The 12730-nt window shown below is 32.7% G+C and overlaps 1 protein-coding gene and 1 long non-coding RNA gene across 2 annotated transcripts in view; one reads left to right on the top strand and one right to left on the bottom strand.

Annotated features, from left to right (window-relative positions):
• Positions 1 to 12730, top strand: part of LOC145678599 (uncharacterized) — a 245489-nt gene that overhangs the window by 85559 nt on the left and 147200 nt on the right. Inside the window, exon 2 of the long non-coding RNA XR_014130409.1 lies at positions 7719 to 7823. This is a non-coding gene — a long non-coding RNA (uncharacterized LOC145678599). The remainder of the gene's footprint in view (positions 1 to 7718; positions 7824 to 12730) is intronic.
• The window catches only part of LOC145678598 (aminopeptidase N-like), a 210131-nt gene continuing 207294 nt past the window's right edge, over positions 9894 to 12730 (bottom strand). Inside the window, exon 14 of the mRNA XM_081748941.1 lies at positions 9894 to 10249. Within this exon, the coding sequence (XP_081605067.1) occupies positions 10082 to 10249 (168 nt within the window). The 3' untranslated portion in view covers positions 9894 to 10081. The remainder of the gene's footprint in view (positions 10250 to 12730) is intronic.

Below are 12730 nucleotides of genomic sequence, written 5' to 3'. Positions count from 1 at the left end.
TACATTCAATGATAATGTATTATCTGTCAGGAAAGTAAATGTACACCTATTTTTCGAGTCTGGCATTCCTGCGCTCCATCCGTGGAGAGTATGAGAATTAAATCAGTCAAATGTTTACTGAGGGGCAAAAAGAAAAGTTTAATCTGAATAAGACATTGCAGAGGGGCACAAGCTGTGAATACGAATAGTGCATAGTGTAAATAAAGGACAACACCGAAAGAGAAAGCCAGAAACAGCTGTTAAACTTAGAAAAAAGAGTAAAAATTGTCGAAGTGGGAACATAAAACACAAATACAACAAATACGCCGACAACTCTACGTTCACCATGTCATGATCTTGGTGTAGTGGTTAAGGTGCTGGCTTACAAATGCAAGGGTCGCCAGTTCGGATCCCCAGGAATTTTTTAAAAATTTTTGTTGATAATACATACAGCTCATGAGAGGGTGAAAGAGGTCGTATTTAGTTTTTCGTAGCAATTATTATTGGTAATGTTTAGTACTGATAATACTTTTTGTCTTTGCGTATTGCTTTTATTCTCTTCTTCATTTCAAAAGAGAAGAATATCCGAACAAATACCACCAAAATTTCTCTTATTTTGAATGTAAACGCCATTTGCGATTAGTGAAGAATAAAAATTAAACGTTCCTAAGTAGCTGCAAAAAGTAAAAAGAAAAACATGGAAGTGGACCATACTCATGATTACTAAAAATACAATTTCTACATGCCTTACACCTCCTGACCACGTTTCTACGTTAGCAAGTAAGAGGCTTGTGTTTAGGTTAGGCTGGTCAATACGTTTTGCAAAGGGGCCCGGTTTAGCTCTGACGCACCACAGGTGCGAGAAGGGAGCAAAACACTTTTTCTCTCTCCCTCTGTGTGTCTATTTATCTATCTATCTGTATATATATATATATATATATATATATATATATATATATATATAACGCTATTTGCGAATGCCATAACCACCCTAATTTTCAGCGGATTGAGACGAAACTTGGAACAAACATTAATTGTTGAAATATCTTGACGAGTTCCTTAACCAGAATAATCAGATGAAAATGTTCAAAATGGCGGCCCTTCAAACTCTTAAAAAGTTCCAAGGGAACCAAATTTCGCCCATAAATAGGTATTCAGAATGTTTGAATAACTTTTCCTCTTTTACTGAAATATTTGTGTGCAGGGACTGATCCTCTTTTATTGAAATATTGGACCCGATTAATCGCCTAAAGAAGGTTCACGCCCTTTCGCTACGGTCAGGATTTTTTTTCTTGCAGGAGGGAGTTATATCCTATTGGAAGAAGATGATTATGAGTGATGATGTTGAATTACACATTGAAAGTGAAGTAACTTGTGAAACGTGGTATTTGAAAGAATAATATAATAAATGTGCTTTCCGCTAACACAGAGAAATGTAAATCATGTATTTTGAGTTCGGGAGCGTGAATGGCGAGGAGTGTTATTTGATTTGCTTTTAAGTAACACTTTCCAATGCAAATAAAGGTAGGTAACATTAGTGGTAAGTAAAACAATAATAATAATAATAATAATGATAAGTGTTGTTAGTGGCGATATTGAATTGAGCTGAGTCGATGGCTTGTTCCAACTAAGCCGGCTCGGGTCATCGGCTCATCCGAACCGAGCCGACTCGAGCTGTTCGCTCAGTTGATACGAGCCGAGCCGGTTGATATCACTACCCGAGTCGTTCTTCTGCTTGGGATCAAGAATTCGACCGTGCAGATCTCAGCCTTGATTTCGCCACTAACACAGCTTTAGTAACACGATCATAAAGACACAAATGGATGTAACTGTGAGTACTACAACTTGGATTTAACGAAAGCCGTTTAGATATTCAGTGGTTTGCAGGGTTGTATAAGACACAATACAATTCTTCATACCTGAGCTTCCAGTAGCTAGATACATGCAATTTCTGGTTAGATACTGAAACTGCTGTCGGATTTTAATACATGACGTATTGCAGGATACAAAATGATTTGCATAACTTGTTTGTAGACAGCTACTGGCTTAGTGTTCTGAAAGGTTGTGTATAAACTAAGGATAGCCAATTCCGGAATTATTACTTTTCGGACTCCCGAAAGTAAAACCGGACAAATTCCGGAATTCGGAAAATTCTGATTTTGGAATCATTCCGGAATGCGGAATATTCTGATTTTGGAATCATTCCGGAATTCGGAAAAATCCGGAATTTAGAAATTTCTGATTTGGTTAACATTTCGGAATTCGAAAATATCCGGATTTTTTCGAAATAAGGAGTTTTTCTCAATTCCGTAATTTTCTAAATTCCGGATTCTTTCCGAGTTCCGAAATTCTTCTGAATTCCGGAGTTTAACTGAATTCCATAATTTTCCGAAATCCGGAAAGTGAAAGTTCCGCTTCCGAAAAATAAATTTATTTTGGTTAATATGAATCGTGGCGGAAAAAAGTCTTTGACCAGGCAATGGCGACTGCTTTGAAAGGAATGGAGAGTATGAGAATTCAATCTGTTATATTTGTAGCTTTGTGTGGAGAAAAAACAAACTTGTGAACCAGCGGTTCAAGAAAAACTCAAGTTATTCATGTAAACTTTGCCGACTTCATAAAAAAAATACGAAAGACATTTTGAATCGAAGAAATATAACATACAAGTTTGCAAGCGGAGATAAAGAAACCTAACGTAACCAGACTAAAAAAGAATCGTTTACCGCGTAGCGATCGTGGTTCAGTGGTCGAGGTGCTTGTGCGAATGCATGTTGTATTTCTTTTTTACTTTAGGATTTTTGATGGCGATTGATCCGCGATAACATACGTTTTATTATATTCAGATATTTGAATACTCGGACGTTTCAATACTTGAAGTATCAAATCTTCAGGAATAATAATAGTAATAATAATAAATTAATAATAGTTATTATTATCTCGTAGAAGATTAAAAGCTAGGAGCTAATTATCGCTCAGGTCATACCATTACAAGCAGAAACGTGATATTTGGAAAGAATATTTCGGTTTGGTTTAATGTTGTTCACGAGAAGAGGAATTTCTCATCTCTTTTCTAAAATAAATAAAATAACATGAGAATTAACATTTTGTATTCGAGAGAGGTCAGGGCTAACTCAAAATTCTCGTCTCTCTTTGGAGATGAGAATCGAGACGAAACGAAAAGTATCGTAAACATTTCCCGTCTTGTCTCGATTCTCGAAATAGTGTGTGTCCATTCTTTAACTAACAATTGCTCTGTATACTGAATCTCATAGGCTATTTCGTTACATTCTATTTCAGAGCTCATTGAATTATGCTCTGTGTAGATATTTTGTAGCAAAGCTTTTATATTTACCTCTGCATATCCTAAAAATTAGTTTATCATATGCCTTACTGTTGCATGATATTCAGTTATATTTATTACAGTTATTTTCCTTAAAACATACAGTAGAATACTTCCTACATGAAACTTTAATGGAACGTTCTAGTTTAAAATGTTGGTAGTTGCAGAGGTGTGTCTTGAAGGTACGGAACCCTTTCCCCGAAATCTCTACTTTTAAGTAAGTTTTGCCAAATTTCAGGGCAAGTTTAAAACTTTTATTATTATTATTATTATTATTATTATTATTATTATTATTATTATTATTATTATTATATCAACACCGTGTATAATCTTTAAAAGATATGCGGTTTGTATCTGAATAGTAAAAGCTAATTGACTGTCGATCTCGGTCGTCGAGAAGTCTTCAGGAGGCAAGGACATCGGTCACGTTCTGGATTTGAGTTCCGAAGGGGCAAGTATTCGGGCTCGAGCCAAGAATTGTTAAAAGTTATAGGCTTCAGCCAAACATGTTCAAAACAGCTGGGACCGGGTCTAGGCTTCTCAACGGCTCGAGCGGCTCGACTTACAGCTCATTCACTATCGAACCAAACCGAGAAGTGAGCGGAGCCAACAGCTCACCCAACCGAGCCTATTTGAGCCATCGACTTAGTTGATCTGAGTCGAAACTTGCCGATGGACTAGTTTTAACTTAGCTGGCTCGAATCGGTTCACATTCGATTTCTTTTTTTAATTTTAAAATTTGTTTTCACTTCTTTTATTACATCCTTCTGTTTGAGATCTTAAATATAATTTCTTTTTTGGTTTATGATTCTCATTTCAGAAATGGAATTAGTCTAGAAAAATAATTGTAAGGTTAAGACTATTAGAAAAAATTTTCATAGAAAAAAAGAAGGGAAAAGGTGCTAAAATAAAACATGAATGTGTAAAGGAAATGCTATTTTCCTCAAATATTATTTCAATTGGAATAATTATTGTTCCAAATATTATTCCTTTTCATATAATTGGAATCAACTTAAATCTAATTTAATATAGAAACTATGTATCTCTCATAATATTGAATAGAATACATTCCTCCGTCAGGAAGGAAAAAATATAAAGCTGTTACTTAAGATGAAGCATCTTTAAGTTGTAACGTGCAAATGCCTTTGTATTTGAAGATAAAACATCTATGTATTAAATTTCATAATCACTCGAAGCACTCTATAAATGTTGCTAATTCGACAATATTCTGATTATTTCAAAGAGTTGAACTTCAAGCTTAACTTCAACCTGCGTCATTTGGATACAGAGAGAGTACAATCTTGCAGAAAACCTCTTCTCTATATGTGTTACAGTTTTTTCTCTATAAATATACGTATTGAAACCAAAAATAGTAGTAAATTTCAAGCGTTTCTGGTTTCGGAAGAGTGTTGCGGGTTGTGACGTCATTTTCTCTTGAGATCCTGAATCGATTGCAGAAAATTGCTTGTCGCTATCTGTTACCATTTTTTGTTTTATGGTAACAGATGTTACAACCGAAAGTGGTAATCTGGGCTCTGAATCAACTGAAAAAAAAAACATTTCTCCATATTTGTTAACGTTTCTGCTCTGGTACTTGTCAACAGACGAACAGATAAAGCCATTCTTGACATCCTATACTTATGCATCGTATATTGTAGTTTGGAAGTCTTAACAACTGAAATGAATTCAGTTCTTTGTTTTACGAAAATTATTCGTTTTTCGAAAAATCATTTTGTTTTCCATTTCTCGGAAATTTTTCGTTTTCCGAAAAAAATTTCGATTTTGTTTTTCATTTTTCGAAAAGGTATTTTTCGAAAAATGTGGCCATTTCTAATTAAATGTATTTCGAACTCCTTTTGAGATCAGGTCCTTATTGCTTTTATCACAACGCAGCAATTAATCGTCCTTTATTGTAGTTGACCGTCACCAAACTTATTCCACATAGCTTGTCTGTGGTTTGGAATGCTCCGCGTGTGTGAAACAATACTATAGGAATAACAAACTTCTGGACCACATCCGTTACATTCCGTCCTTCTTCCAGTCCACGAAAAATTCTTCTTCGTGTGTCTTCGGGCCATATTATTGAGAGTAACATCACTACTATGAGTCTCAACAGCTCTTATCCCTTTCATTCAATAGATTCATGTCACAGGTGCTAACAATTTCAGTGCCACAGTCACGTTGACTTCACGTCATGTATCTTCCTGCTTACTATGCATGTGTGAGAGACCTGTGGCAACATTCATCTATCTCCAACGATTACGCGATATTTTACATGTGTTAATTTAACTACTTCGGTATGAAGTTTTGTATAAAAATGTATATGTTATATAGAAGCCAGTAAAAATTGGTTTATTCAAATAATTAGTCAACTGTGAAAATAATACCGTGTAATATTTTAACTAGTAAAAGTTTCTACACAACCTCAGACTATGCTTTTTATGCCCAAATATAAAATTGTCAGTAACGTGGTTCAGTATTGCAAAAATCAATTATAATTTTGTTAAATATATATCTTCATTTCTAATTGATTAAAAGTTTCTTGATACATTCGTTTACTTTCATAAAAGCTACTGTATGGCCTTGCTTGCAGAAGTAAAGTTGATTCAAAGAAGTAAATTTATCACTAACAAAATAGTTTTAAAAATCTTTCCAAGTAATCCAATTCATGTACCTTGATTAGTTACTTAGCAACAACAGCATCATAGTACAGTTCACAAAATATAGTAATCACTTTAGGTTTTTCAGACGTTTTTGGTCTTGGACTGTGTTCTGCGAAGAACAATTAGTTGTTCTTATGAACCCTAGTCTACGTAAGGGATGCCTGAAAGTAATACTTATGGTCTCTATTTTTCTTTTTTCAATTATATATATATATATATTTTTAATTCTTCTGTATTTCTCAAAACATCTCTCTTATAGTTTATCATTACAAAACCTTTTCAGTATTATTACTTTATGAATATTAGATCGAAATTTTCTAATCCCAAGCTACCATACACGATATGAACTTGAGATACTTAAAAATTTCTATGGTGAAATTGGTAATATTACATCATCTTAGGAAATTTATTTTCTATTCAGTTACTTAATATTTACAGTATGACATTCAACTACGTTCTCATTTACTTATTGTTTCATTGTAATATCATTTTGTGTAAGTACTTTATTAAATTTTCGAAAATGCCTCTTGCTTAGATTAAACTGATATAAAGCTTGCTTGCATAATTTCAGCTTAGCAATATTGTATAAATTACGGCTACATGGAAATTCGTTTCCAGTTCAATTCATTAATAAATATATTAAACTATATTGTTTCATTGTAAACTAATACAATATTGTTTGTTATTAGTAGATATAATAAATTTTTGAAATTGAATTTGAAACACGTCTTGGGTAGATCAAGCAAAGAAAAAGTTTGGATGATTGATTTTATCTTGGTAATATATAACTTTCTGCTATGTTTACTTCTTGCTCAAATCACCAATAAATATTTTGAATTATGGTATGTTACACATTATTTCATTATAATATTCTTTAACCTATCAAAGAATCTCTGAAGCTCCTCTTACTTAGATTAAGTTGAGAATAGAAATGTCGAGCAACTCGAACTTCGGAGTATTATAACTTATATACGAGTAAAATGAAACTCCTACCTTTGAAAGGCCTTTCTAGGCACAAGGTAACCAAAAAAGGTTCTGCGCCAACGGACCTTGCGCCAACAGATTACCACCTGTTTCATTCCCTCAACAACCACCTACGTAGGAGATTTTTCGCAAATTAGGGAGATCTACGGAACGCGCTCACGGACTTCTTTGTATCCACAGCCACCGAGTTGCATCACCAGAGTGTTGTGCAGTTGCAGAAATGTTGGCAAAAGGTGTTGATATCTAGGATCCATAATAGTAGACATATTTTTTACTGAAATGGGTCCAGGACTCATTTTTGTTTTATCTTTTGTGTCCTGTTTTGCTTATGTAATGTAGTGAACCTGTTTGATGCTTCATTTATAATTTCATGTCCGTATCGTACATGGAGTAAGAACCTTTTGTCTTAAACTAGGCCCTCTGGAGCGGCTGACATCTTCCTTGAGGGTGTAGTTGACCCCCTGCCACTCCCACAAGTTGGGGTCCTACTCTAATGTTATTTTTATTACTTTAATTTTACAATAATATATATTCCATGTCGACTATTCGTTACATTCATTAACTTTCAGAGAAGAAATATTTTCATTAATTTATTATACTTACTTAGTATCTATTATTTCTTTATTTACTCCTTCATAAATAATATCATCCCTTTATTATTCTTATTAGTTGTCTATTTCTATAAATCAAGTACATGAGTGTTTGAATATACTAGATAGAGAGATAGATAATGTTTCTCTATTCCCTTTCAGAGAGTCGATTTCACAACATTTTTGACTACAGGAAGAACAAACTATAAGTCTTGGCTAGAGGTTTGACCACAGAGTTTGGATGGCAACAGTTAAACCAACTGATTGGTAAGTATCGAAACAGGTGATAGTAACCAAAATATATAGGAACGCTTGCTAAATTTTTGATTGTGAATTTAATTGTTTTGTTATATCGTCGGTATCGATGCCATTTAGGGATCTGGCTGGAACCGAAACCTATTTACATCTGGTTTCAAATTCAGATTCCATCATTTACGCACAACTAATCCAAATTCTAAGTAATACTTTACCTTGATATTGTTTTAATTTTTCTTCTGAAGTTCTTCCTTGAACTCAATATTTGTGAATGTTTTTCCTAATATTAATGTAATTTCAATATGTTTGGGGATTATTCGTAAATATTTATTTACAGAATTTGTTTTACGTACTCTTTATTTCAACTATTTAGTGTGTACTATTTTTTAAACCAAAGTTTTCTTCTCTCTTTTAATCCAGATTTAGAATACCTCAAAATGTAAAATCATTATTTCCAATTCTGAAAATCCAACTGTAATTTAAATTCATAATGTGCGTTGAACTCATTCACTGAACTAAGATAAATGCATAAATATGGATACACAACGTATAACAGAAATATTAGCTGGATGAACAATAACATAATAACGAAAAAAATACATTGTAATAACACTGCAAGTGATGCATCAAAGAGCATGCATTCATGTGTAAAGAAGTAGGGTCGTGACCCTTGTGCAACTATGTAGAGCGGTGTGAATAGAAGCTGTATCCTATCCTGGTAGAGCACAAGCGATATAAGAATGGAATGAACAAAACTTCTTTTAAGCAATAATAGTTTTGATTACGTATTACCATTAAATTCAGGAGTAGGTGAGTAGTTCTGTGAATGAAACTTGATATGATATTACAGTTTTATTGATCCTAATCGTAGGTATTCCATGCTAGAGGTATACTTGCTTACTTTTGCTAATATATTTGTAAATGTCAAAGTAAAATTTGCTCTCTTAAATAGTTTTAAAGTTAGTACTGTGGAATTGGTATTATTTCCGTGTATTACTATTATTTTAAAGATAGTACTGGAGAGTTCCCAAAACATGTAACGTCGTAGAGGTCGTAGGTTTAATCAAGACAAAGTCAGTGTCTAATGTCTTGTGCTACGGACCAGAAATTGCATCCAAACAGCATCTAAAGCCTTTTATAGTTTATGTGAGGTTTTCTAGAGCTTTTCCGTTTACTTTGACTGAAGTTCTTCTTCAATTTCTTCTATTATATTTTATTTCATTTATAGCCGTCTTCAAAATTCAGTGGTATTACCTAGAGATGTAAATCGTTAAAACCATTGTTCATGGCAAATTATAAATAAGTCCGAATAACCGCAAATATAACGATGAAGCAAAATGGTGGTGTTTTTCAAATGCCTTTGATGTCTGATCTTAATTATAGGTCATTTTGGTTCTTGATGCAGCTCCTGGATCATTATTTATGTATGCTTACATCTTATGATTTGATGGTTTTAATTTCGAATATGACAATGGAATAGATACTGATGGATCAAATCTTTGCACAACTGTTGCACAAATAATAATAATTACATGTCAACACCCAGCCATAATGTTATTATTCATACGCTTAAGAATTTGAAACATTTCAGTAAGGAAAACTCCTAATTCGATATTCCTTGTGAAGGATTGTTTTCATTTTTCTTGCCATAGTATTCTGGTTAAAGGAACATTCTATCCCATTTACCTATCACAATTTAACCCGTAAAGTCGGGAAGGGTAGACACTTGCTTTCATTTTTCAGTTTAGTAGTATATATTGTAAACAGGAAATTAGATACCTGGAATGAGAGTTAGGATTAGAGATATGTACATCATTCAACAATGAAATAACTATGGATTAATTTGTAATTAATTCACATAAACAAGTTAATTATTATTCTTATAATATAAGGCACTCATTTCTTGTAGTATAAAAATGTGGACCTTTCCAAATAAAACTTCAATAATTCATGAAGTTACACCTCATTGAGTAGTTCTTCAAATGAAAGTATACATACATAATCTATACAACAGTTGAAAGTACAAAGCACATTTTATGCAAAAAAAATATTTAATATCCAGATAAAAATACAAGGCTCATATACAAAAGCACTTTAACGGTACGTAGTTTCACACAAAATAGGAAATAACTTAAATACTTAAAATTGTCAATTATAGTTAAACTTTCGTATTACTTTTACTGCAGCCACACCACTGGTTCATTGATAAGAGAGACATAAAATAAAAATTTAAAGAAATCATCAAATTAATTTCTATACATCTACTCCTCTTATACTTCAAGTCTAGGATCGTCCATGTGTTTGTCTATCCAATTCATGATTGTATCGTAATTTTTCTTCATCCATTCTACGTTGGTTTCCACTCTTTCCAAACATTGCTGCACAGCCAACGTGTCTCGGTGAAGCAAGTTCTTATTGTCTTCAGTCAACTTCTTCAACTGTAATAAGAAAAACGATAGCCGTTGAAGTGTAATGCTTACCTTTGAAAAGTATTCATCGCTTAACACTCGAAATGACAAGATAGGTCAAAAATAAACAAAAAACGTATTTTCGTACTTTATTCTTTACGCACAAGAATTGCAGCTCTTACATGTCATATTCTTTGTGTACAATTAGAAATAATTATCAATTCGTCTGTTTTTGTTTTACAATCTATAGACAAGAGACATGTTCAAGATCATGTTAAAATTATTATTCTGTTGTATGCAAGTTATCGGATACGAAATATATACTAGGGATTAAGGTAGAAACACTATTTTCTACTTCTTAGCACTATTCCATCTGTCGATTCCTTTTGTAACTGTCGCGGTATTTTTTTAAGTGATACGAACTTTTTCTATATATCTTCTCATCTTGTGTATTCACTAATTAAAACGAACGGAACATTTGTCCTTTCCAAAGATCAACTATGTATGTTTCATCATTCTTCATCCGTATGCTACATACTATCATGACACCAGAAACGTGATTTTGATGTACATAAGAAGGCACCATTGTAGCGCATGAAGTAATTTAAATCACGTCTTACATTTATACGAATAGTACGCACATTCAATTATATTTTTGGGGTAGGACATACGGACAAACGCTGAGTCTACAAATCACAAGGTTAACGCATGTTACTTACGTTTTTAAGAAAGTTTTTTTTTCTCAGTGAAGGATAGGGTTGTTTGTTACATTTTAAATACCTAAAATAACCTGAATTTGAGCAATTTGAAGTTCAATGTTCACAATTTACAAGTCTAAAGTGTACACAATCACTTAGGCATGAAACCTTAATATTAAAAGTGTTAATCTTATTATCTTGAGTAATTTCTTAATCATGTTGTAAGGAAGAATTGTAAATCATAATGATAATCCGTTATTTTTCCGATGTCACATGAAATTTATGTTGCCAAAGAAACTAATACGAAAAGTACAGCGCATAAGGTAGTTTTAACTACAATGTTTTTGTACTTACATATATTGACAAATTGTTAATAGGTTTGGAAGTTCAATTCTTTTTTTAAAAAAGTAACCCAATAAAACCAGTAAATAAGACATATGAATGTGCATATATGAATACCGCAAAAGTATTGGCTTGTGATATGACGAATTAAACTACAATTGAAGAACGCAGTGACAGTGGCTAACTGATAAAGCTTTAGTGCGAGGGGTCCAAGATTCGATGATGTGAATCTGTGAATTGTGTTCATGGCTTTTCTAGAGGTTCTCCCTTTTCCTCCCACATTATCATTTAATCATTTTTATTCATAATAATATTTTATTAAACATTTTGTGATTCAGTTTACAGATTATTCAGTGAGACGTAAAACTGAAACATTTTATTCACAATTAAATAAATACGTTTTTTCACAACTTTTGTATCTTTCAAGGTATTTTATGTATTATTCATGTTTGAATATGTTTATTACTATAAATTTTTGTGATATAAAAATTGAATTTGAACAAACTGTAAATAAACCTCACAATTTACCGATTAGTGCATGCGATCCGAACAATTGGAAGTGGTCTTTATTAATTTTAAATTCATTACGAGCAGCACTAATTCACAACTTTTGCGAACACAATATTGTTGCTTAAACGTTCAACAGTCCTGACAGGGTGTTGTTGTTCTCGAAAAAGTAGTAACTTTCGATTTGCAAGGCAAATGCTTCAAACACTGCTATTGTTGTTGAAAGAACAATAGTGTTTCAAATATGACTGCCAAAGAAATGCTAGTTTATTATCAACATTTCTTTACTGTAAACTAAAGTAACCATTGACTAATGCTATATGAGGAATAAAATATTTTATTACAAAAGTATTGGTAAAATATATTAGTTCAAGTTAATTATGTACATGTGACCTATTTTTCGGATAGCGTTTCCCATCCACTACAATCAAAAATCCAGGTGGAATCTGTTATAGTTGTTTCAAGTTTTGTAAACCTTGCCCAAAATAAGAAACTGTACAGAAATTGCATCTAGGAGATTTTATTCACTAATGGATTCATTGTATTATGCAAAGTTTTCGTCTAACTAAATAATCAGAAAGTCAACTTGGAATTACGATTTAAATTATAAGACTTCCAAATTATATGAATTTAATATCCAAACTTGAAGAAGTGCATCTATAAATATTAGTTGCAATAGAGTATTAATGTCAAGGATATTACCTGTTTGTCAGATGTTGAATCCGTATCAAAAGTCCATTAAGCGCTATTCCTTACTGCTTCTATTCTATGGTATTGAGGGTTTGAAACCAAAAATTGTTTATTTGAATCACTCCAGGTTTGAGTAAAGAACTAAGAAAGGAGATAGAACCTATTTCTGGGACACTGAATCGATTGCGAAAAGCCGTTTCTTGATATATATATATATTTTTTTACCTTTTTGCTCTACGGAACTCAGTAATGAAACCAGAAATAATAGTTTAAT

Source organism: Thermobia domestica, chromosome 2, assembly GCF_964235325.1.
Source record: "Thermobia domestica chromosome 2, izTheDome1.hap1.1, whole genome shotgun sequence".
NCBI lineage: Eukaryota > Metazoa > Arthropoda > Insecta > Zygentoma > Lepismatidae > Thermobia > Thermobia domestica.
The sequence above is the reverse complement of the archived record's forward strand: the minus strand, read 5'-3'. Positions and strand labels throughout refer to the sequence as shown.